Below are 26694 nucleotides of genomic sequence, written 5' to 3'. Positions count from 1 at the left end.
TACAGTAAGCTGTGCTCCCGTCAGCTCACGACAGCCATCAAACTGCAAGCAAGGATCTATTTTCTAGTTCCTCATCTATTTATCATCATTTTGGGGTGCTGGATAAAGTTGATTTGCTTCTTAATGGAAAAGTCTTTTGAGCCACTGATATCAATTTAAATGACTACACTTTTACCAAAATCCCTGAAGGTGCCCAGCAAAAGAAAGATCACAAGAGTATGAACCTGCATTTTATTCTTCCAGTTTCAGATACTTTTCTAAGCAGGCTACAGACAGTAAGAAAGCAAAGTGCACGGAGTGAGCAAAAGCAGGTAAATCCTCTGCCATAAGGAACAGAAAAATCTTTTCTCAAAGGTAGGAAAATATTATGGGGACCGTTACTATGCCAAAATATATATCATTAGTTTTTATTCAACTGTTCTGTCCAAGCTCTAACTTGCTATTGACCCATTCAAAAAAACAAAACAAAACAAAAAAACTAAAAAAACACCCCAAAGCTCTGCCTGACAAGAACTGTAGATACTGTCACAAAACAGGCCAAATTCTGGGCAAAGACATGCTTAAAAGAACATCACTTTGCTAATATCACATATAAAGAGAAATCTGTAACAGCATGATAAGAAAGTGAACTAGAATACCAGCACTGAAAAAAACATCCCTCTCTTTTGGAGCAAAATATAAGGGATACAGAAGTCAAAACAAAGCAAAACAAGCTGATGCAAGAAAGCCAAAAGGATCGCAGAGTATAGTAACACCAACAACCAAGAGAAGTAAACACGACTATCCTATAAAAAGCTAAGATTATTACAAAAGGAAGGGACACCATCAATTAATACTTCATTTCTCTTTCCCAGTATGAGAGATATGCATGACATCTGTGAAAATGTTTCAAGCCATTAGTTGATGCATAGTATTCTCTCAAGTGGCTGTAGCTGAAAAACTCAGTTGAAGGGCTGGAACGACTTTATAGTGCAAGAAATTATCACATTACAAATAAGGTAAGATGTAAAACAATACTTTGAGAAGGAAATATCACCATCAATATTTCTGTTTACATGAAAGAGAATAGTGTACATAGTCAGAGCAGTGCATTGTTTAGTTAAAACAAGCACCAGCAATGTAATTAGCATAAGAACAAACGGGTAACAGCACTGCTTTAAGAAATCAGAAGGCCATTGCAACCTGATGCTTACTAAATGTCGGGCTGAGGGGGCCGCTGAAGCAGCAGATAAAGCTGATGTATTTGTTGTAAACTTTCCAGCATTCAGACTTTATTTGTCCGAGTTTGATACTCCCCCCCGTGGGTGGAGAAGCTGAGGGACTGGCTGACGTCACATAAAGAGCAGGGATAAAGTGCAGTGCCTGCAGCTGTGAGAGGAGTAAAACTCCCTAAAGTTATCAAAGGTCTGCTGCCCTGTCCAGCAGGCACTCTGCTGACAGCACTCTTCCTCCTACAGCTCAGCTCCTCATACAGACCTAAGGAAAAAGAAACAGTAACCAAGAAAAAGTCTCTGCACAATGCCACAAAACGTTATTCTCCAAGGACCAGCACCCTGGGGATTCAGGCTCTCAGGAGGAATAGATTTTAACCAACCCTTAATCATAACCAGGGTATGTATCTTTTCCATTTCCTTTCTGTTTATTACATTTATTAATTTCGATTTTTGCCCTTTACTTTCCTTGAGTTCAGAGATGCAGATGAAGCCTTAAGTAAATTAGCAAGGAGTTGCTCGTTTTGAGGACTTAGCTGAAAGCTAACAGGTTTCTAAGTTTTGTGTAACATATTTGTGGGATTACTTTATTGGCCAAAGAGTTTAAACTGCATTTCTATTTATGTTTCAAAAATTAAAATCCAGTGCCTCAGTGCTAGGAGAACTCTGGCATGATAGCACGATTTCCCCATGCACTCAGATGAGAAAATAAGTTTTGAGCCTATTAAAGGCCAGACCCCACTTTTATCATTTTTATGACTAGCCTGTGTGGTCACTGGGAGAAAAGACCACTCTGCAGCTGCTCCTCATGTCTGGAAGTTTATACTTGGTAAACTCTTCGCACCAACTTCCAAAGATTAATGTGACAGTCACTTAACTAAATCAAGAGCTGCTTTATTGTCAGCAAAGGCAACAGCACCTGTTTTTACATAAGTAAAAATTTTCACTATCATGAATGCTAAATCAGTGAACTATTAGAAAAGTTACCCAATCTTGAATATGGAGGAGATGGTTCTTAAGTATTTTCTGCCATATTCAGCAACAGACAATTTACATTACACCCTAATAAAAGGCAGCGAGAATCCAAGCCTCCATTTTTCAGTGGTTTTTAAGCTATTAATCTCAATTTATTTAAGAAAAGTGTTACTAGATGAATGCAGTGCACAAAACTTTATCAGCTGCCCTGCATCTACAAACATAGATCTATCTAAAAGACAGAATACATATTTTGATAATTTGTATATTTTGAAAATTGTGTTCAACACGTCAGATGCTAGAATTAGTTTTCCTTATATTTTTGCTGCTTTTGAGTACCTCAATCATACTGACATACTGAGTATGGGTTTTATGATCTTCCAAATTAAAAAAAAAAAAGAAAAAAAACAACCAAACAAAGAAAACTCACTGCACTATGACTCAATATATACAGTATGTCTGGTATTAAATAAACGTCAAGAGTCTTGAAGGATGGATACCACTGGTGATGCCTTGCAGCAAATGCTTCTAAACAGGAGTCTGTAGCTGGTTAAGCACCAGCATTTCACATATTATAGCAGTACAAATTAATTTCAGTCAATTATTTACTCCCGATTCATATAAGCATAACAGAACTTACCTATTATTGTAAATAGAAATAAAATAGAATGCTAGTATTTGGCTTTATGTAACTTCATGACAAATATTAGTAGGACATAACAAAACCTTTGGAGAAACAGGAGACAAAAAAATATTGAGTAAAGAAGAAAAAAAAACTCTGGATGATTTGGGGCCTTCATTGCCTTTTATGGGCCTCCAAAGGAAAAATAGTTTCCATTATCTCTAACGAAAAATATTTTAGCAGTGTCTGTTTTGTATTTTCTCTGTGTTTAGATTAAGTCCAATGAAGTTTAAAACTGCACTAACAAAGGATGTTACTCATAAATGTAACTTTCTAAAGAATAAGTGATTTTGCAATTGACTCATACCTACCAAATGCCTCAAGGCATAAACAGCTGGCTTCTACTAAATTACAGTACTGCTGAATAAATAAATAAATAAGTCACATTTCAAGTAGAACTATGAAATTATAAAGCATTTATATGAAAAAGGACAAGTTTAAGTTTCCTTAGTTCAAGCTCAGGAAATTTAACAGAATCTTTATTTAACATTAATATTTTTGTTGCTGCAATAACACTCAGAAGAAACCCTAATAAGCATTCATGCAGTAGCTCCCAAGAGGTGGTGCAAGATTCATATGCTCTGCTTTTTGGGGCCTAGACTTTCCTTTTGTCAAAGGTATCACCAGCAATGCATCCACTTTTGACTTAACTGTCATGACAAGAAATATTTTTAGCGATTAGAACAATAAATAAAAGTTTTTAAACACCTTTTGAGTAAAATAATGGGACAGGTGTAAGTTTGGTTAGCTGTATCTCTTGTTCAACAACAGAAAGCCTTTACCAGGAGTTGTCCGAGAAATAGACAACACAACAAGGGATCATCATACACCTGTCTAAAAAACAGATGTCATCTCAAAAAAGGATCTGTGATTTCCCAAGCAAAGCAATACTCTTGACTGTTTCAAACAAATGCAAAAACCACAGATCATGATCCTTGGGAGGATAAGAACAGGAGGGGACTAAAAATAGACATATTAAGTTAGATTCTGTTAGGCACAGAAATAACAAATTAATAAGAAATACTGAAAACTTTTCTTTAAATCTTTGTAACCTTACATAACTGCGAAGAAGTTACAGCAATGAGACTGATCAAAAACCTAGTCTTAATGAAACAGAATTATTTCAGTCTATTCTGAACAGAAGATAACATTTTAGGTTAGGTGTTTAGATTAATTCAATCCTAGAATTTAAGTCATGTTGAATAAAGCACTATAGAAACTATTAAATTTTATAGAGGTTGGAGGGAATGGTAAAATCTGTTACCAACTCTAGATTTGCAAGTTCTGTTTCAATATAAGTCTTTACAGATTGTAATGCAGGTATTATATTAATCCAATTTTATGTTTAGCCACTTTCCCTGCAGATGTTCTTAATTCTCTTCCAAAAAAAAAAAAAAAAAAAAAAGCAGAGCCTGAAATATTAATGAAACTGTGCATGACAAGTTTTACACATCTTTTAAACAGATGCACTCTATAAAGAGAGTTATTCTTCAGAGTTTCATAACAGACATTGCCCCCAACACATATCCTTGTATTGATCCAAACCTGAGATTCCTACAATACAGGAGCAAGAGACATGTCGTACAGCCCTGTGCCTTGCAGACAAAGGCTAACATTCCCAGAAGGCACCAATGGGACATCTATCTCAGGAAGCACGGATGGGCAGGGAGCAAACACCAGGGCCATAACACAATTTGAAGTGTTCACAATTTACATTTAATGCATCAATAAGTTCCTCAAGAAACACTTAAACTGAGATTATTGAGGTACCTGTGATACCAGTATCATACCCATGGTACTGTGTGGTCTTGCAATGCACAGCCTAGTCCCTTTCTATAAGATGTAGGCCTGCAGTAATTTTGTCCGACTTCCCTCCCCTCAAGCCGCAGTCTTGCTACTTACCAAGATTTTCTGCTATGCACCAAGAAGAGAGAGGAGCTGAAACTCTGCCATACTCCTCCTACCCTATCCTAGAGGCAGATCTCCAGATTGCACCTCTCACCATTAAAATGCCATTGCAGAATTATGGGGTAATTAGAGGCTCCTGTATCCTGGGAAGAGTAGGTGAGGGAAAAGGACTGCACTAGAGCAGATAGTTCTGCACCCCAGAAGGCATGGGCAAGTAGGGTTCAACGCCTCCATCAAGAGGTTAAGGCCCCACAGACAAGCCCCAGAAACCTGACAATAATCAATTCAGCTCAGGAGTAGGAAAATACAGATTCTTGCCCTTTTCCTTCTTTGCTGCCACCAAATGATGATATTTCCAACCAATCATTTAGTAGCATCACTGCAGCCAGTGACAACATGGTAAGAATAAGAAAATCTAAGGAATCATGCATTATCACCAGCAACACAGAGCAATTTAGGTTCTACTAGCAGCATAGCTGCAGGGATACTGACCTCGTTAGTCAGATGCTTTATGAGTCAGGGTCGTATCTCAGTACATTGCTGCAGTATGCCACAGATATAGCAGATCATTTGTTGTGCCACGTAAAAAGCATTATATACTGATTAACCTTTATAAGGGTTATTCAAGCAAGCTTACACTTGAGAAGGAACCAAGCATGGCTATTTTTGCACATTATATTTTGAGTATTAGAGCATTAGTAGACAGGCACTCAGAAGCCAGGACTTCTACTGCAGCAGGCACATGCAAAATGACAAACAACATGCTAGGCAAAATCAGGAGCCATTCCAGGTTAAAGTGACAAGCATGATTGTAACTCTACCCCTTTGTTATTACAACTGTGTAAGTGGTCTTGGTGTAGCACATTTACACTCGCAGCTGTTAAAGTTTGAAAAACAGACAATTTCAGAGACTTCAGATTTACAATTTATGAGCAACTTCACTGACTCATACTCAAACTGGTTATTCAGGTACCTTAACACTTTATTCATCCTTTTGGTGAATGGGAGGCTAAAAACCTACAGCTGGCCACAAGTACCGATTTGGAAAGTTTGCCTAACTGACTTGATAAAAGCACATGTACTGCAGTTTGATACAGAGAAATCAAAAATAAGTTTATATGCTAGAAAGCAAAAAATAATAATAAATCACACAAAACAAACCGTAAGTTCTTTGAGCATTCAGACCTATATAGAAGAGGTGGACAGCTGGAAAGAGTAGAAACTCTATTTCACTGATTTTTGCCAGTTCCAATGCTAATATAGCACGATACACATCAAAAAGAATATTTCTATCCAATTTTTATGCTGACAGTCAGTATTGTCACTTGCACAGGCAATACAGACTACTTGATTCAGCATAGCTGGGGTTCAGAACATACTGGAGGCACATTGGGCAGCTTAGTCTCTTCCTCTACTGGAAGATGGAGAAAACACCAGAACTGAAGAACATCTCCATATGATGTTTTCCAGTCCTCTGAAACACTTTATTGCTTTTAATCACTCAGTACTTGCTTTGACTTTCACAGAACCCACAGTAAAATGAGTTCTCTCCCATAGCTTTTTTACTTCACACATGGCACAGATGGGTTTATTTTGGTATAAAAGTGCTGCTCTTGTAAGACTGTATTCACATGTTGATACTTTACATTGGGATTCATTTGCTTAAACATAAGCAGTTAGCATTATTTTTAGATGCACCAGCCTGTCCCCCTCTGGTCTGCTGTTCCAGACAGGCTGAATTCCAGAAGTTCCTGTGCTACGTCCATCAATTTCATGTTGTCTTCTTGGATACCCAAGGTCACCTAAAACGCCAATAGGTGCCTATATTAAGGGACCTGAATCCCACTCAGTGACCAAAGACCTGTTTAAATGACATGATGGTACAAGAAGTCACATGCTGCCAAGTAAAGATTTCTAGAATATGCTTAAGTAGCATCCAAGATCGTGGGCTCTCTACAGTGGTTATTTTAGAACAGAAAGAATGTTTCATTTCAATTATTTTAACTATGACGTAGCAGATGATCAACAAGATTAAAAAAAAAAAAAAAAAGCACAGAGCAATAAGCTTAGGGCTGTTTCTGTGAATGTCACTGTCTTCATTATGTTTCCATGAGGTATTTGAATGGCTCTGCATAGACCACCTTGAAGGATCAGAGTCTCTGTTACATAAATGCAATGGGACTAAAGCTAAGCACTTTAAGGAGTTCAGGATCTGGAATAAACACTTGTAAAGAGAAAAATGTAAGTTTGGTATTATTAGCATAGCTATTACCTATAAATACAACATGAGAGGCCAGAATAACAGGGAATACACTAACTGCTGTTGTATTTCCCTTAAGTGTGGTAAGATCGCAAGTAGCTTTCTATTTTACGCAGTCAATGGCACATCATGCACCTGAACATTTAGTAGTATAACTGCCCAATATATGCTATTCTGTTATTGTCTGAAGTTGTAAGGGAGAACTTAACTGCTTTTTTCAAGTAAATTATACAATAGAGGCTAGGAAGGAAAATTCAAAGACAAGCTACAGTAAATACAGAAAATAGAGGCATAAACTATTTAATGCAGAAGCATAAAGACAATTTTCATCTACGGTAGTTTGAGGTTATGATGTACAAAGCATTTAAATGGTGAGCTGACAACTGAACTATAGAGGGACTAGCAGAATTAAGAATTCAGGTTCTTGTGAGTAGTCATAGTTGTTTACAGTCCCATTTTCCCCCACAATCCAATAGAAAACAGGGAAGCCTGGTGAAGTTTATTTTCTCTACCAGTTTTTATGTATGTATGTATGGTGCTTAAGAAGTTAAATTTGACTTTTTTTTTTCCCAGATTACACCTGGAAGCAAGGCTTCAGCTGCCAACCTGTGCCCTGGTGATACTATTGTGGCTATTGATGGCCAAAGCACAGAGAACATGACGCATAATGATGCCCAGGAGAAAATTAAAGCAGCTGTACATCAGCTTTGTTTGAAAATTGAGAGGTATGTATATATGTACATGTCTGCTTACTACTGAAAGAGGATATGACCCAACTAAGTGATTATGCAAAGTAACTATTCAAAATGGTTTAGAGAACTCTACAAAACCTTTAAAATAACAAGCATCCAGATTTACCTCACCAGCTCCAGATCAGGCAAGAGTCCCTAGAATGTTTCTTCAGACACAACAAGAGCAGCTTTCCTCAGGCTACTCACTACATTTGCTGAGCTGCTAACCATACCTCCTACTGCTTCTACTGACTTCGCAAACCCTACATTTGTTGTCTGTAAACAAACAGCCCTTCAAATTCTGGTCAAATAAACAGCTGGAAAGTGACACAATAAAACCCTCAACTAGCTGTCACTTGTTCAGTTACTTCTCTGCTAGTGCTCCCTCAGCTCCAGGTGCTTACCACAGCCTCCTGTTCTCAATGACAGACAAAGCTACTAGCATATCTTGCCAGTTAAGGAAAACAACATCACATCAGGCTTTCAAGGATTTTTTTTAAAGTGCTTGTCTATGGGAACAATGCATTACATCAAATAAAGGATTTGCAAAGCAATATAAAAAAAAATCTCTTACTTAAACTGCAGGAGTCCAGATATTTTTGCTTTTCTTCCTCTTGACTAAAGCCACCAAAAGAAACAGCCTCCATCACCCCATCTCCTAACTGAGTTTGCTCAGCCTTTAATCAAAATCACCTAGCACACCTCCCAGCTGGTTCCAAGAATCAAACAGCTCTGACTGACGTGAGGCCCTCAGGGAGGTGTAGCACTTTATTACAACTGACCACAGTATTTCTTTCCAAATAAAGATGTATTTTTCTCAAAAGGAGCATTATTTAGTTACCAAGCCCAGAAGCAGGTTCAGAAATTTCTATATTTAATTCCAGGTTCTATTGCAAGTTGATATATGTCATTTAGCAACTCTCTCAGGAAAGATTTTCAAAATTTTCAAAATAAGGTAAGTGTAATTCTGCATATGAAATATGTGCATATTTTAAAATATTAAATATTGATACTTACATAACAAACTACTACTGTGCACAAACTATACTAAAATTTAATATTAATATTACATTATTTTAAAATGAGTTGCAATATTTCCCACTGACAACAAAGACAGAATTGTAACTGATGTTACTCAACTCAAAGAATCACCTGTGTAACTTCTATTTACAATTGCATATACACTTTACATAAGAGGAATTGCACTCCCCTTACTTTGAAAAGCAGACCTTAAATGGATGTTACGGTCATAAAAAAAATCATGTTGTTGTAGTTTAGTATTATTATTAATTTATTCACTTATTTTTGTAAAATACCCTGAGGAGTAATTAGTAACTTCATATATTATTTCCTGTTGTTCGTAGTATACATCATTAAAAAAACCCACATTTTATATATTGTTAATAAAATATAGTACACATTATATATTGTTAAAGTATTTTTATGTGAAAAATTAAAAAAGCATAGAACAAACTGCCAATTTTCAGACTGCATTTTATTTTACACAACTATTGCAACTATTAAAGAATTAAAGTTATTTAATTTTGGCCTGTCTTTTTTTATAGGACAGAAACTAAATTATGGTCCCCACAAGTGTCAGAAGATGGCAAAGCACACCCCTTCAAGATAAATTTGGAAGCTGAACCACAGGTATGAATTCTTATAAATTAACTATCCATTTCAATTTGTCTTTTTACACTCTAAATGATCTCACTCATGGTCATTAAAACTTTGGATAGCATTTCATCCACCATCCGCCAGTTTAAGCTAATGTGAGTCATAAGATGTATTTTATATATATGGGCATCATTTTACCTGATTGGATGTTTTTAATTTTTTGCTATCACTGAAACAAAATTCTAACAAGTCACAATACGTTCTCATTTTTCTTTAAAACTAGACATATCACACAGTTTTGTTATGGAAAGAAAATACCTCCTTTCATTCAAATATTGTTTAAGTTGCTTTAACTCTTTTAGAGAGTTCGTCCTCGTATTAGAAAGTCTTTCAAAGTGGAATAAATGTCCAATACCAAAGCTATGCGCCTACAACATCACAGAAGTCTTTTTGATGGAAGTCAATTAAACAGAGCTCCACCAGTGCTGACTCTACTTCCATACGTTTTTACATTCCCCTACAGAACTGCAAGTTACAAATTTGTACCAAACCCATGTACTGATCAGTGGGCAAACCACTTTTGAATGGCAAAGGTTTGGTCCCTGTACATGAGCAAAGCAAAACCAATCAATTTAAATTCTTCTCCCTATTCCACCTCTCCAAAGTCACACCAAGACCCTTGCGCAAAGCCATCAGGAGTCCCCATGCTGTTAGCAGGCAAAGCTAGCTAACTAACTACAACTAGAGCTTTACTCCTTCGTCATTCCTTCTTGAACTTCCAGGAACATTTGCTGTATTCTCAGGAGTGGTGGGGAGAGAAAAAAGAGTATTCTGCTAGCAGGCCAGGATCGAAGCAAATATGTTCAAGTATTTATCCTGTGGTAGATTAACATGCTATCGTAGAAAAAATTTAAGAGAGGATACTTTTTCAACAAACTCCAGGCAGTCAATAATTCCACCAACTTCATTCTCACAAATACACTCCCAAACAGGAATATGGCTTTTCCGTGTTCCAAATCTATCTTTTCTTTCCAATCTAAAAATCTTTTTGATAAGCAACAAGGCAAATTTCTGCGGAAATACACAGCCTCTTCAGCAGTAAGAGATAGTATAAATGAAACAGCTATTTTAAATGCTTAGTTTTGTGGAATAGCTAGGATATACATAGAAGAAATGGCAGTGGAAGTGGACAAATTCACTACAAAAGCTGTAGAGAAAACAACGTAGGCATGTATAACATATATAACTTACAACAAGTAATCTCTTTGCATGAAAGTTGCATTCCTGAAAAGAACACTTACTTAAAAATAAATCATGAGATTGAACTCTTAAGTGCTATTTGGCAGCTTATTGAAAAGTCTCCATTAGGCAATCAGAAAAACAGCTTCTCCTAGATTAAATAGCCAATCTCTACATTTTGGTGTGTCCACCTCTTTCCTCTATAAGGAAATGAGGAGTACTGAATATTTTTATATTACTGGATATATACATATATAATAACAGGTCTTCAGAAAGGTAGCAATGCTTGTAAACAAATATGCCCAGCCATTCTAGGGATGATTTACAATTCAAACCAAATTCTTACATCCAAGAATATCCACCGTTCTGATCTATATCTGGAAAAAATATGCTTTTTCTCTAAAAATGCTGGAATTTTAAACTTGATTTTACTGCATATTTAGCCACAGCACGTGAAACCCAACGGTGTATGTACCAGTACTGAAAACAGTACAGCATCAAAGTTTCTTTAACCTCAGATGATGAATTATAGCAGAACTATAATCAGTGCTGTTTAAGTCACATTAGAGTTTGCTGAAGCCAAAATTCCAGTATCTAAAATAAATAAAGGCACTGAAGCTAATGGAAGTGGAAAAAATCCCAAAGCAGTGTAGTATTACTTCAAGCTTAAATCCCTTTCATCCAAAAATGTTGCGTTCAGTGATTGGTCCACAGAAATGGAAAATCACTGAGTTCTATTAAAAGCATTTCCTCCATTTATATAATAATTAACATTATCAAAAAGTCACAGATGATATAAACATACTCAAAATTTTTCATTCTTGCCAGATAAGACGATTTAAAATTCACTCAGGTAAGTTTCACAAAGGTTAGAAAAAAATGGGAATTTAGTAACTTAAAATATATTAGAAACTAACTAAATAATAGATAAAGACTTACACAACTTTCTTAGCAAGTATCTAATTTCTGTTTGCAAGCTATCAAAAGATAGTTATAAATGAAAGTAAAACATGTTTTAAATTGTTCAGCGCATCAATATTTAGCCAATGTATACTTAACATCAATGCACAGAAACTATTCTGCAGATGCTCAGAGGCGGTTATGTGAAAATTTGTAAACATCTAATAATGTGCCTCGTTCCAGCTAAGGAACTTGAACATTAAACCTCTAAGAGAAGAAAGCTTTTGCATTAGACTGAGCAGCCCCAGAAAGTCATTTGGAGATTGATATAGGCAAGTGTCAAAGATGATGAAAGCTCTAACTTTCTTCCTCCAGGAAGAACTCAAACATGAAACCTGAGGCAGTAATTCTAGTAAATAACTTGAAGCAGTAAATGCAGACTGAAAATCACTCTTAAAAGCTACCTTTTGGGATTCTCCCATAAAAAATAGCCACCTAATTTTGTTAGTCTTTAGCAAACTACAGTACGATGGATAAATAATAGGAAATAATAAACTGCTTGAAGTGTAACTAATGCATCATATTATATATCAAAACACTTTAGAAAATAAGGATCTCAATATAATTAGGAAGAGAAAATAAATCCATCTAAATGACAAACTCTATGTTATTAAAATTATTTTAAAAATCCTCGATTATACCTCTATGCTGTATTGTCAGTGTAAAACAATGTTATGGTCTGTAAATTTTTTCTCATTTACTATCTGTTTTTAACCTCATCTGAAATGAATGTATTTGTTTCGATCACCACAACTTCCTGAATCTCTTTTTTCCTTCTATCTTAGTCTTTGATTTTTTTGTTCAGTGTGACTAAATCTTTGGTCAAGGAAGACAATTAACTTTCCTTGGAAATATATTATATACATAGGCCAGTTTAAAAATATAAAGAAAAATAATTTCTATTATAAAAATAAGTTTATAGTATATTACTACTTACAATCAAGATTTGAAACATAAGTACACTGATTTAGATTTGAGGACCTTCCCCCTCTTCCATAACAGCATTCAGACTTGTTTAGTGATGTGCTACCTCCAGAATGTGAACATCTGTGTACTGTCGTGACAGTTATCCCCAGTGAATACCATCATGTGCTCCTTGCTGGATTCATTTACAGGTGGCTGCTGCCTACAGACTATTGGGGCTACATTCATTCTATTTCTGATATCTGTATCAATGTAAAATGTATTTAGCCGTGCAAAAAGGACACCAGTCAGCTATAAAAATATTAAGAAATGAAATACTGTAATTCTTGAATGTTCCTGATTGGGAATTTGAACTGCATTCAGTTCTTGTTTAGTTTTTGAACTAAAGGAGGGATTTTCATTGATTCAATGACATCCAATAAACACAAGAGCTGGACTATTTTTGACGCTGTATGTTCTGTCAGTGACATTTTATATGAACAGATGAGTTAAAAAGAAAATGGAATTTAAGTCTAACTACCTGCAAATTCTTGTTTCACAACTTTTATATTGTAAAGTTGCCACGTCTTCTGTGCTGTTCATTTGTCATCAAGAAATAAAAAGGGGATGAAATGACAGTGTTCAAGGTTGTTTTTTGTTTGTTTTGTATCATACATTTACCTCACAAATTTAAATCAATTTAAAATACTTTGAGGTTAGTATCTTTCATAAAGCAGACATGATCCTAAACTGTAGTAATTACCTCCATTTACTAATATACTTTGTCAAGTGCAACCCAGTTCTACCAGACAGAAACAAAGGATTGCAAGTAAAATCTTTGTGCTCATTTATCCAACTGCTGCTTCTGTATTCTGTTCTAGTGTACTGCTGCTAAACATTTCCATTTAGTAGAACTGCTTTTGCTGTTTGTGTTTTCTGGTTGCACATCCTATATAACCATGACTTTTCTTTTGGTCTCTTTGTAAAAATATTTCTGAAACTGTTGTTTTAAATGAAAGCATAAGGCACAATTCACATTTAGGATTTCACAATTTTTAAAAGAAAATTGCTCACCAAAACTTTGAACAGAGACTTGACATTGTCTGAAAAAGGAAATAATGCTTTGAGGAATAAATAAAAACCTGCAGATGTCAAAAATGTGTCCACATTTGTCTAATGTGCTCTTATTATCTTGATTTATTCTGTGGATCTGAGTATTCAAATTTATATTTCATTTTTTGCTAATAGTTGTATTTATTTCAACTGGAATTTTTTTCTACATTCTTAAAGGTCAGGGCAATCTAAAAGATGGATTCCTGCTTCAAAAGCAATTTTAAATAAAGTTTTGTTTAGCAGAATGAAGAGAAGAGTTTGTATAGCTTGCAAGACATAAGTGAAAGATCACAATTGCACTTGAATAATTTCAAAGCTGAAGATACTGGCTGTGTCACCAATAAAAATATGTAATAGCAAACATCAGGCAACCTAATCTGTACACAGTGATTAAGCAAAAAGCTCTAGCACCCAAGATACAAGCTTCTACAATTTGAAATAAAAATCAGTTAGCAGAATCAGAACTTAGATTCTCCATAGGCCATATGACACCGTGGAACTTAAACATAAATACAGAAATGGTTTATAGTATTATAGAAGTATCTCTATTATACCAATCACACTTCGCAAAATTTCTAGCAAAGATTTGCTCTGAAAATTTAGGAACAAGAAAATACTTAGCAGGTGTGAAAGGTCTGTACTCACTTCACATTTCATCTGTTGCAAATTTGCTGTCAGATGGCCTAAAACTTACAGTGAATCTAAGCACAAGGGTAGACATGCATCTCAAAAACAAAGCCATAATCAGAGTAGTAAGCTATTTCTACTAAAGCACTAATTACCTGTGCTATTTTACCATGGCCACTTCCAGTCTCAAAGGAAGAGACCCATTCAAATATTAGAAATCTTTGTTAGGAACCAGAGCTTTTCATTCCATAAGCATAGGAGCTCAAGAGCTTTCTAAGCACTGTCTCCAAAGAACACTGGAGGACACCAGGAAAAGGTGATGGACTACAGCAGCAAACCTTCTTCACCCACTATAAGAAACACAAAAAACCCTCAGCAGATGATAGTACTGTTCTCCCCAAAAGCTGTACTGCTGTGGATTAGTGATGGACCTTAGCTGACAAAGAGTCAGAAGTCTGTACTAAATGCACACAACACAAGTAAGCATATTTTTACACAGTCAATGGTCTTTATCATCCCTTGCCCATCACCACTGAAGAACATAGGAAGTTATCTGAAAGGTCATCGGAGATTTTGGTTCCAGATCTTATCCCTATGCATTCCACAACTGGAGGCAATGATCTGGGCCAATAATAAATAAAACTGTAATCCAGAAAAAAGCCAACATAGGCAGAACGATTTCCCACTTACCCATTTCTGGATTTTATTTATTTATAATGATTTGATATTGTCTTTGAATTATGCAGCATCACAATTTTTGATGCATAGGTAAGCCTCAAAGTACCGAATCAATTCAGAAGGATGTCATCAATTTGAAGTCGATTCAAGACTACTTCTGCTAAAAGAAGGGTTAAAAATGATGGCTTCCTACAAGACACATTTACAATAAAATCTCTGTATTTTTGTGATTCCCTCCACCAATGTGAGACAAAAAAAGCAGAAACCAGGGATTAACCATAACGGGAAGCAATTAAGCTAACTATATGTGAAATGCTTCTAAAAGAATAAAGTAAACAATATAAAATCTAGAGGACGATACAACAGGTTCCTATAGTATTCATCCCTTAAATTTCTTGCTAAATTGCTAAAATTTCACACCGTTTACAAGTACGGAATGCCTTTTGTTTGTCCTGAGGCAGAAAAATAATAATCTCTGAATGCATATGGCTTATGTAGCATACTGAAAACTCATGGAAAAGTATAGTATGCTTGCACCAGTTAAAAAATAACAAAGTTGCAACAGTAAAAAATGCAGAGATTAACAATACTGATGTTGTCAGTTTTACTCATTACTAGCTTTGGTGTGCATTGTAGCTTTGTGTATTTTGTCTGCCTATTATGTACAGGAATTCAAGCCTATTGGTACAGCTCACAACAGAAGGGCCCAGCCTTTTGTTGCAGCAGCAAATATTGATGACAAAAGACAGGTAGTGAGCTCCTCCTATAATTCTCCAATTGGGCTGTATTCATCTGGCAATATACAAGATGCGCTTCATGGACAACTGAGGGGTCTCATTCCTAACTCATCTCACAAGTGAGTACTGGCATTTACTTATATTACACGGTCATTTGTGGTAATATCACTATTTTGTTTTCAATTAAAAAGTCCAGCTCTTGCTGTTTTGTTTTCTGATAATCAGGAGCTTATTGATTCTCCAAAAACTGGTGATAAATGAAGAAATTTTTTCCAACACTGAAAACTATACATTCAGCTCTGTAGTAGCAATTCTGCAGGTAGCTAAAATTTGCTCTCTGAATTAGGCTGCAACACTACCTTCCATCCTTCCCTCTTACAGGCAAAGTAACACTCCCATACTCTCAAAGTCTCTGAATACCAAAGTGGCTATATTTTGAGTACCAGGAATGTACAAAATAAACATGGTTACTTCATGGTTACTATTTTCAGAATTTGTAAGCTACTTTTTATCTAGAAATAAGCATTTATAGGCTGAAGAAAGTTATTTTAACCCTCTTTTCTTTACAGGATATGAACTACTTTGAACACAAGCATAATATTCGGCCCAAACCTTTCATAGTCTCAGGCCGAAGCAGGTTATAAACTCTGAGTGCTGTGCTGGATTTGGATGCATGGTGTTATTTTTTAATGGATACTCACAATTCACATTAATAAAGAATACTGATGCATTTGAAATTAGCTTATAGTACTATATAACCTAATGCTGAAGTCCTAATAAATAAAATTGTTGACTTGCAGAGTTCAGGCTTGAAATTCAAAATTCTATTTCCAAAAGAAAGCAGGTCCAGATTCTTACCTCATTTATATTGATACAAGTCTGAAATAACTGTACTTGATTCATTTTACAGTACAGTGCAGCACAGGATATTGCATATTTACAAAACTACGGAGCTATGAAATTCTTCTGTCCAAATGGGAATATAAGTAATTTGTTAATTTGCTAAATAAAAAGTTATATCAGTTATCATCTGACCATGCAGAGGTTGTAAAGTTTACTCTTCAGCAGACTCTTCTATTCAGAAGGCAATCTGATGCAGCTCTAAAATAGGAGTACCAGCTGATGCCACAGACCTGTAAAGCTCTCAAATACAGAAAACCTTACATACTTATGTCCATTTTTTTAGTGTAATTTTCCTCTATCATAACTGGGGGTGAAATGCCTAACTTTGTATTATTTTTACAGTCTTAGATACAGAGGGGAAAACAATGTAACCTCTGTGGCTAAAAAGGCAAGCAAGCTCAACAGTGCCTGAGTGATCCAATATATTATGATGCTATCCTTTATCCTTTCTAGCAGTTACAGTTTTTAACAGGGGATTTAGTGCTCTGTATGTCATTCTGAAGATTACAAATGTCTGAAGTTCAGTTACGCTAATTTAAATCTGATAAACTAGACCAAAAAATCAGGATGATAATTGATTTTGGTGTACAATGGACAATCTCATACAAAGTATCAGTTTTTGTGAGATGTGTTAAATTTTTCAACCAACTGTGTGATAAAGAAGAAACTGTAACAGCTGGATAGGGTCCCCATCCATTAACAAGAACTAACAGCGTAGAATACTGCCTCAGTGGAGAAACAGCACCTGTATCTCCTTGTGGCCTGATTATGATACATAATAAATGACAACACAGTCCTTAGCAAACGTACATGTCCTCTAACTTTGGGTAGCAATTACGTGTACCTAACCTGACTTTTGGACCATTATGTACCATTTACAGATACCTAATCTGATTATGGAGGTTCCAATGGGTAGATCAGAGCCTAATCCCCTAATTCAGAAATCTCATTTAGGTACACAGTGTTTTCAGTGAGAATATGTAAGCAAATGGTCATTTTCCAGAATGGCTGATGGGAAAAAACTGCAAAAATTAACCTGACAGAAGTGCAGCAACTTTTAGAACCTTAGTTAGGTAAAATTTGTAAGGTGTTCTAACATTGGAAAAGTCTGTACTTACGAATTCCAAAATCTCCAATGAAGATGGCTTCATTTACAAAGCAATGGTTGTCACACTGCTTCTCAATTTCTTTTTCACCTGTTTGGCTCATTGTATATCCTCTGTTAAACACAGTAAAAAACAAACCTCCATCTTGACTAAATGTCTCCGTAGGACAGTTGAGGCCAAATCAAAATAAACTTTCACTAAAAGAAGACTTGATTATGGACAGCGGGACTGAGCTAACAGATTTGACATTAGCAACAATTTTAGATTTTATTCTGACAAAAGTATGTGGCAATTATATTTTATATATTATTATATCTTATTTAAAGTTTACTCTGCTTTAACACTGCTTTGGCTGCTGACTGCAATGGTTATGTCTTTTCTAGCCCTTTCCTATTATTTTCCATTTACTAACATTATCAGCACTGACAAAACTTATTCTACTGCAGGATCTAAAGGTGGCCTTCATTTTCCTAAAAAAAAAGCCTGTAAACTTATAAATTGCCCCCTGTGATGTTTTTTTAGCTGGTTTACACTGGGTGATGATCAAGACTTGCCTATCTTTTCTAGAATTAACTTTCTTTTGATATGTCTTTGATGGTAGAGGATGTATTTCCCTTTACATTTTTGAGAAAGTGGTTCTGCACAAATTCACCAGTGAATCAAAGAGAGAACTTTGGGTCTTCTTCTCCACTCAAAAGTGACTACTGGGCAGTGACCATACTGTATTATCAAACTGTGTAATACAGTATTCTCCCTGGTTTACACAGAACCATTTAGCTTGGAAAGAACCAACTGTAACTATGATATGCAGGTTGGAGCAAAAAGACAAAGTCATATATCATCCTGTACCTCTGAATATCACATAAATGGTAACTGATGACCGTGTAAAGCCTGCTTTATGCACTGTTACACAGTAACAGGAAATAAATATCCCTGAACAAAGAAAGCCTCTGAGGTGCTGTGGAGAAAACAGTCAAGTGTTCAAAATGGTCACGACATTATCTTATTAGTCCTTTTTCAGAGATGTCAACTTGGTGTGTAGCAATTTTACTTCAGTATGTAGGGTAACATTAATATTTCTCTAAAATGGTACATCCTTTTTATTATATATAAAATACTTAAAATATTGAAAAATCAACTTCAAAAGTCCTTGAAAAAGGTCTGACCAAAATGAGTTCTCTGATTATACTCACTGTTCTTGTGAAGGGCCACTTTACATTCTATTGGAAACACTATAATTTAGAAATGCAAAAGTATGACTGGTTATTCTAACAATTTTTCTTCTTTAAAAATTCAACAAATACTTAAAAAATTCTAAGTATATTGTTAAACTATCTTTTAAAGATTAATAAATACTTCATTGTAGACTTTAAGGAAATCTAGGAAAAGTCACAGTCATTATTTTCCACTACTTTTTAGAAGCCTCTTCAACTATGGACTGAGATGGCTTGTTATGTACAGGACTGGAACAATGTGTTTAGAATTCCAATACTGCATGTGTTTATTCTGTCACTGATGTGGACAACTCACATAAACTTATTTTTCCCATTTGTAGATGTTAAGAATTACTCATCAAAAACAAAGAGCTTTGGAGAGGCTTAATTAACTCTCCAATAAAATCCAGCACTAAAAATGCAAAGTAATATTCTCTTCTGAATTGTCTTTACATAAAATATATACCAGAATTTTAAGGAATGCTTTATAATTGACACTGACACTTTTTACAAGAAAATACTTTTCAGTGAATACACATACTTTTGCTTTTTATATTTTTTATAGTTTATGTTTTCAACCTTGTTAACATCACCATATTCCTTTACTTTTGTCTTTCTTCTGTATAATCTGGTATGCATTGCACACCTCTCTGTAATCTGGCTATTAACCCAGTGGATGCAGCACTCCTTCGGGGATTGACTGTGGCAGTGGACGCAGCACTCCCTCTTCAATTAGCACTGTTAGCTCTATCTGCCCTACCGAGTTGAAAGCAGTATCTAAGATGGCCCCTAACATTCCCTTGGAAATGGAACTTCCTGGTGTCAAGATTGTACACGCTCAGTTTAATACACCTATGCAGTTGTACTCAGATGACAATATCATGGAAACACTGCAAGGCCAAGTTTCTACAGCTCTGGGGGAAACACCCAAATTGAGGTAATTAGAGCAGTATGTTTAACAGTTATGAATATGCAAATTTAGAACATACGGAAATTCATGAGCTTTAATAATATTACACTGTTTCTAGGATAATGTATAAAAGGGTTAAAGAGAAGTTAAATCATTTATCGTTTTCATTAAAATACAAGTAATTCATGATATTTTAACTCAAAGTGTTAAAGGAATCTTTCAGTATTTACCAATAAATATTTCATATGAAATAATCTTGTATTTGTAGCTAATAATAAAAGCCAATGATACTATTTGGATTGTTAGCTGACTGACCACTCCAAATCAAGACTCTGATTCCCCCTAAAATTCACAACTATTTATTATTGTTCTCACAAGCAATAATTATTTAACAACCATTTAATGATTTATTATTATTAAATATTAATAAAAATAATAGCATTAACTCTAACTGATTTGAACTGTTGAAATATAAGCTACGAATCTCTGGAAATCTTGTAGATGTTAATAGTATTCTAGTTACTTATTTAACTCTCATCCAGGACAACTCATTCCACAACATTAGTTCTTATCCAAAAGGAGCCAGAATTCACTTTCTAGGCCTACTAATTGATCTCTGTAATGGTCAAAAGCTGATTTACAAATTTTATCCATTGCAATAACTAAAAGTCAGGTAGGAACCTTGTGTGGATAAAGAGGAAGATTAGACAAAAGAAAATTCTAAAGCTCTATTCCTTTTTTTTCAAAGCACCATTCACCATTCACATTCCTTTTTCTTAACTTTTGTATCACAGCAACTTATCTTTCCGTTTTACAACAGTATTTAAGTTAATAATTTATAATATGTATGTTATAAACTCAAACTAATTACTAATATTTTAAATAAGAAGTATTAATCATTGGCACCAGTGAGCCTTCTTCAGCACCTTGCAGATTTGGTCTGTTACTAACCATAAAAATCATACTTATATTGAAGTACTTAAGTTTATGCTGAGCTCATGAAAACAATACTGAACTTCATGCAGTCTTTGCAGAGTGATTATATTACTCTATTGTGTGATTATTTATTCTCAATCATAAAAATTAAAGAGAAAAGAAAAAAGACAACTTGCTTTTTCTTTATTCTGAAATAAAGGATTAAGCCCAGAGTAATCAGATTTCACAAACACCTGTGACATTCCCAGTTTCAGAATTGACTCTCTATACAGCTCTGAAATGTCTCTTTTGTTTTCGGACTCCTCTTCATTATTTATGAATTTAGAAATGTTATCTCAAACCCTGTCCAGTAAGTTTTTTTGTATTTTGTATATAATTTTATATCACTTGCTAGTTTAATTTTTAGGAAGATATTGATGAGAATTTTAAAAAGTAAACTTCTACAGATTACAAGCTTGTAATGCTAGAAGAAAATGGTATTTTCTTCACCAGTTTAAAAATGGCTCAGAGAAATCTGGTTAGGGATGAAGATAAAAACAATCAACGTAACCAACAGGGGTCAATACCTAGCCGCCAAACTCCTGATGCTATTACTGTGTCATGTTAGTCTAGATGCTACCCTGGAAAACAAACAAAACTATGTAAGTCAAAAGCCAGTCTGATCCCCTGTGGAATTAGTTGCTTATTTCCAGCAGAAATTTACCTGAGGCTCAACAGATGCTAGGAGGCCGGTTGTTACAAGAAATTCATACTGAACATTTACCTAGGTATCAGTGGGGGTAAGAGACTTCACTGACGTATATTTTGACCTTTCTAATTAGTTCCAGTGGCAGTTAGAAGTTTACAGATGGTATGTGTTCAGACTAATTTCTGCCAGCACATGTAGTCATCTGCTCTTCCTCTCAACTACTTAAAATGTTAGTTATCATGATTAATTTAGAACATTTAACACAGTTTAATGTACCATGAAATATTCTTGGTAAAAGCTTAGGCTCATGAGTCAATGGGAATTCAGCCATTAACTCTTAAGTCAAATAAGTACCAACTATCTTAGTCAGGTAATCACTATATTAACTAGTGATTGAACCAACTTAGAAAGGTGAGAACACCTCGACATCATGATACTCTCCCGAAAGATTTGTTTCTTTAGGTTTTGGCTGATTCTATCTAAAGTTATGAGCTATGATTTTAACAATGTTGTTGAGGCCAACTGCCGTGAAAATGGATTTTTGAATACCACACAAAAGAGCAGCTGATCACAAGAATACAACTGCTTTGAGGTTTAACACAGGTACTGGCCTATTTCCCGTTGCCATTAGAGCTAGAACAGTAATTATGGAAATACTGTCTTGAGTTTGTACGTTTATTCTTTGTTAGAATTCCACAGCTACCTTTTCAGTGCATTTAATCAAGAGAGGACTACACAAAGCAATGCTATGTTGGAGAAAAGTGTCTTTCAGTAGTTCTAGGAACTGATTGTCTTGTTTACTGAATTCATATTCTGTGTCTGGTACACAGTTACTGCTTTAAAGTTATGTTTGTTAATTGTTTTATCTGCTCTTCCTTCCTATGATGCAGTGACCCTGCTCCCACCTCAATACCTCAGTCTGATGTGTACAGGATGCTGCACGCCAATCAGGAGGAGCCCAGTCAACCTCGCCAGTCTGGCTCCTTTAAAGTGCTCCAGAATTTAGTCTCCGAAGAAGGTGATTATGTTCAAAGCATTTTTAGTATGTTTGTGGGAAGAGGAAGTCTGAGGAGAAAACAGGAGAGAGAAGAGCTGTATGAAATTCTGAAAGCCCAAGTCTTTTTGAATATGATAGATAGTATGCCAGCCTCCTAGCAATTTTTCCGCTTGTTTTTATAGCTAGCAATGTCCTGTGGGAATAAAATGGGGGTGTTAATCACATTTTCAAAATCTCTTCTCAGATTTTAAGGCTGTTAATGTACAAAGTTGATTTTAACTGAATGTTAAACATTTTTGCAACAAGTTGCAGATACCATGATACCAAGAAAAGAAAAAAGTTTTTTCCACATCCAGGAAAAGAGAAATTTGAACCAACTCCTGAGATAAGTTTCACGTACTCCTCTCCATTCTAAATAAAAATTGAAGACAACAATACCATTTACAGTCCCAGTTCCTTCAAATTATGAGTTTTTGAAAATAATTAGGAACATTATTAAAGGCTACAAGTTTGTTACATTTATAGTAAGTATAAATAATAAAATATAAGCAAAATTAACTTAAAAGGTAGATACTTAAATTTTTAATTTTTGTATCCAAATATTTACCAGAGAAAGGATAAATGCATCTTTTTATCTATACATATATTACTGTGAGATTTTGTTTGACATTTTCTTCTTAAGTTTTGCTATAAAGTTATATTTATATCATGTCACTAATCTGACATATATTGCACAACTTTCTGTAATCAGAATTTATTGCCTGGTTAGTTACACAAATAAGTAAACTTTTCAACAATAGATCTTGACTGATGTGCTGTGTTAAAACCAAAAACTCCTCCTTCTCTTGTTATAGCCAAGACCTACTGTCAGATAGTTAGAGGATGCCCACGAGGCAGCTGTGAAAAAGGAAGGCAGATTGGTCATGGAGAACATTATATTTACAATCACTGGTGTACCTGCTTTTTTGCTACAGCTACACAATCTTCTTCCCAGTTCCAAAGGCACAGGATCTGGCCTACTAAACTTGCACAGAGAAACTTTATTGTTAGTTGATATAAGTGAAAGCCTATAACTAAAACCAGAAGTGGATATTTCAAAAAAAAAGTATTTTACTGCATCAGATGCTTTTATAATAACCTGTACATAATGGGAATGTTTTGGTTCTCAGATGGACGCCCCACGGGTACAAGAAGTGTGAAAGCACCTGTAACAAAGATACCTACTGGCACAGCAAATGTCCAGAAAGTGCCACTGTGTGACAAATGTGGGAATGGCATTCTGTAAGTTGCTTCTTTTTAGTTATAAAAATCTCTGGTTCAAGCCATGTCCTCAAACACCACCATAAACTGCAGGAATGCTTTCCAAGTGATGATCTCAGTCTGCACAATTAGAAAAATGCTTCTGGAGAACAGAGATATTAGAACAATTCTAATCTAATCTGTTCTAAATCCCAAATCATTAACCCATATCTTAGACATTTTTAATACAGATATGTCATTTTCAATAATGTATCATCAAAGCTTCAGTTAAGATGTCTTAGGACCTTTTGCAAGTCAGTCATTAACACACAGAAAATGAAACCAGCCGTTACCTGCACTACATTTGTAATATATGTAATAAATACATAATATGCAGTTTATGGATTCTCAGAGTTGCTTAATAGCATAAAGTATCCTTCTCACAATCTAGTGAGAGTTTCTAGGATGCTTTCTGAGCCTACTTTGAAACTATCAGATTTATATCTCAATGGCAGCTGTATCTCAATGACAACTTCACCAAAGAATACAGACAAAGAGCTCAGACCACAGTCAGTAAGGAAATGTGTTTTTTAAACTCATTTTGTCACCTTTTGATTTTTTAGACTGTACTTTCTGTGTTGTAACCAAGATCTGACTTTCCAATGAACTACTGATCTGTCTATGTCATAATCTCTATGGCATTTTATATCTCACTTATTCAAAATCAATTTCCAACCTTAAAATATGTTTGTAGTGGTTGGCAAGACCACCAAATGAATAACCTGAAGGCCTTAACATAAATACCTAGAACTTACTTTTTGTCATACTCTAGTTTCTCCTCACTTTAAATTCATTTGATTTTATTAATTTTTTTTTTCTTTTCGTTGTTTCCAAATAGAGGGACAGTGGTGAAGGCACGTGATAAGTACCGGCACCCAGAATGTTTTGTGTGCTCTGACTGCAATCTGAACCTGAAACAAAAGGGCTACTTCTTTGTGGAGGGACAATTATACTGTGAGGCTCATGCACGAGCTCGCATGAGACCGCCAGAGGGATATGAAGCAGTTACTGTTTACCCAAAATGCTAGTCTTACATTAACACACAAATATATGCATGCACACAAAAAGCCATTAACAGCTTAGAACAGCAATACACTGTCAGGACTTCAGTCTGAATCCAAAGTAGTAGCTTTTAAACCTTTTCTTATGGCATTCAGAGTGAGATGGAAGTCTCTATTAACCAGCAGTAGCATAATTAGACCAGTAAAATTCTGCTAAAGTATTATCTTCAAAGATGACAATATAATTCAATGGAGTGTTAACTGAAAGAGTCCTGATATCAGCTGTACTGGATTAAAACAGTGAAACAGCTGAGGTTTTAAATAATTATTATAGTACATACATAAGTACCGTAATGAAGACAATATTGTTAACATAAATTATATATCTGTGCAAACATCACAGCCATTAAAGGCCTCACTGTGTTACAGGCTGGGCCCTACCAAATTAAGACACCTGACAGATCATTAGAAAAGCAGCTATTTTACAAGAGTACAAAACAACCAGTTGGTCATGTCTGCTTCAACCATCTGTTATTCAATTATCATTATTGTGCCAAATATAGATTTCGTTTACCTTGCTTTGGATTTGGGGTTTTATTTACTTAATTTTCTGATGCAACAAATGTAATAAGAAATTAATATCAATTGATACAATAAAACGGCTAATATAATAAAGACTTCTTAGTAAAAAGCAAAATATGTTTTTTTAATGATTTGCAAAGCACAAATTGCAATGAAATCAGCTTTCACTTCACTTAGAAAGTTGTTGAGGCACACACACACATTCATTGTTCTTGGAAAAGAAAGAATTTATTCTAATAGGAATTCACTGTAAATTAAGAATGAAAGTAAATTTAAAAGCTTTTCTGTAGAAAATGGTACTTTTTGCCTCTGCATCATTCAATTTTCATAATAGAAACAATGTGAAAATATCATCATAATATCTTTACTGGCAGTAAATTAAAACTTGGGCAAATCTACTAAATTTTATATCAAGTGTACTAGTAGAAATGAAGAACTTCAGTGGCAAACAATCCTACATTCTTTTCCCATTCTTTTCCCATTCTACAATATAAGAAGCTTAAAATGTAAGAAAAAAGTGAAACCAAAATAAGAAGCTGTATATACTTTAAATTTATTCTAAATATTCAGATGTGTCCCAAAACCTGAAATGCAATGTCTGCACAGTCAAAGCTTTCAAGTTGTGTTAAAGTACTATTTCGGAATTAAGACATTTTAAAAATGTGTGTATCACTGCATTTATAATTTATGTCTGCATAACAAAAGCATATAGTGATGCACCTTTTTAAAGGTTAGTTCCTGAATTATTTTTGGATACCAGACATAATTCTGTTCCTCAAATATCAAGGAGGCTATATGTAGTATTTATATTTTTCTACTGATAAAGTCCATAAACTAAACCTGAAAATCCTTTTGAAGGTGAGAATGCACATAATGCACATAATGTCTATTTTTACAAACCTGAAATGTCACTGGTGTTTTAAAATAATTGCTTAATGTTCATTTCTTTGTGGAGTGACTGAAGGTAAAAATAAATCTACTACATATGATTAAGACTCTGTATTTTTTTCCTCTGATATGAAAAACGTGCAAGTGTGAGTGTCAAATGACTTGACAATAATAGAAGTTTGGCATTTTCAACCACACGGAGGAGTATGCTTCAGATTTATCAAACCTCTGGCAAGAATGAAACACAATTTTTATGTTAAGCATTTGAATATGCAATTTGGGCATAATTAGCTTTCTAAAACTGAATGTGATCATGTGCTGTCAAAACTGAAGACCAGAAATTGCCCTCTCTTTAAGAGGCTAAAGACACAAGGTATGAATTTGAGAAAACTCTCAGGAATACAGCTACAAGAACTGTCAGGTTAAAAGAAAGTCACAGAACATGTCCTGATGCCAAATCTTTGGGGAAGTTCAGTTGCATTGCAACATGACATGGTGCTATTTTGAGAGGCTTGAGGTTGGAGATGAC

At 35.0% G+C, this 26694-nt stretch overlaps 1 protein-coding gene and 1 long non-coding RNA gene across 4 annotated transcripts in view; one reads left to right on the top strand and one right to left on the bottom strand.

Moving 5' to 3' along the window:
• LOC106484040 (uncharacterized) overlaps positions 1-26694 on the bottom strand; it is a 155827-nt gene that overhangs the window by 112726 nt on the left and 16407 nt on the right. The window lies entirely within an intron of this gene.
• PDLIM3 (PDZ and LIM domain 3) lies at positions 1363-26270 on the top strand. 2 transcript variants are annotated; one of them, XM_013942119.2, is made up of 8 exons: positions 1363-1611; positions 7610-7761; positions 9333-9417; positions 15573-15760; positions 19538-19801; positions 22289-22416; positions 23565-23676; positions 24533-26270. In XM_013942119.2, the coding sequence occupies exons 1-8, from the start codon at positions 1519-1521 to the stop codon at positions 24720-24722; spliced, it is 1212 nt and encodes a 403-aa protein (XP_013797573.1). In that variant the 5' UTR covers positions 1363-1518; the 3' UTR covers positions 24723-26270. The 2 variants fall into 2 exon arrangements, with proteins under 2 accessions (XP_013797573.1, XP_013797572.1); XM_013942118.2 differs by lacking the exon at positions 19538-19801 and having other exon boundaries at positions 1364-1611.

This window comes from Apteryx mantelli, chromosome 5 (assembly GCF_036417845.1).
Source record: "Apteryx mantelli isolate bAptMan1 chromosome 5, bAptMan1.hap1, whole genome shotgun sequence".
NCBI classification, from domain to species: Eukaryota; Metazoa; Chordata; class Aves; order Apterygiformes; family Apterygidae; genus Apteryx; species Apteryx mantelli.
This window is presented reverse-complemented; position numbering and strand designations above follow the sequence as displayed.

What these genes read in the sequence shown, in the direction of transcription:
- PDLIM3 (XM_013942119.2), top strand. Translation starts at nt 1,519, where the DNA reads ATGCCACAAAACGTTATTCTCCAAGGACCAGCACCCTGGGGATTCAGG. An exon ending in AACCCTTAATCATAACCAGG is followed by an intron (nt 1,612 to 7,609) that starts GTATGTATCTTT and finishes TTTTTTTCCCAG; the next exon opens with ATTACACCTGGAAGCAAGGC. An exon ending in ATTTGGAAGCTGAACCACAG is followed by an intron (nt 9,418 to 15,572) that starts GTATGAATTCTT and finishes TATTATGTACAG; the next exon opens with GAATTCAAGCCTATTGGTAC.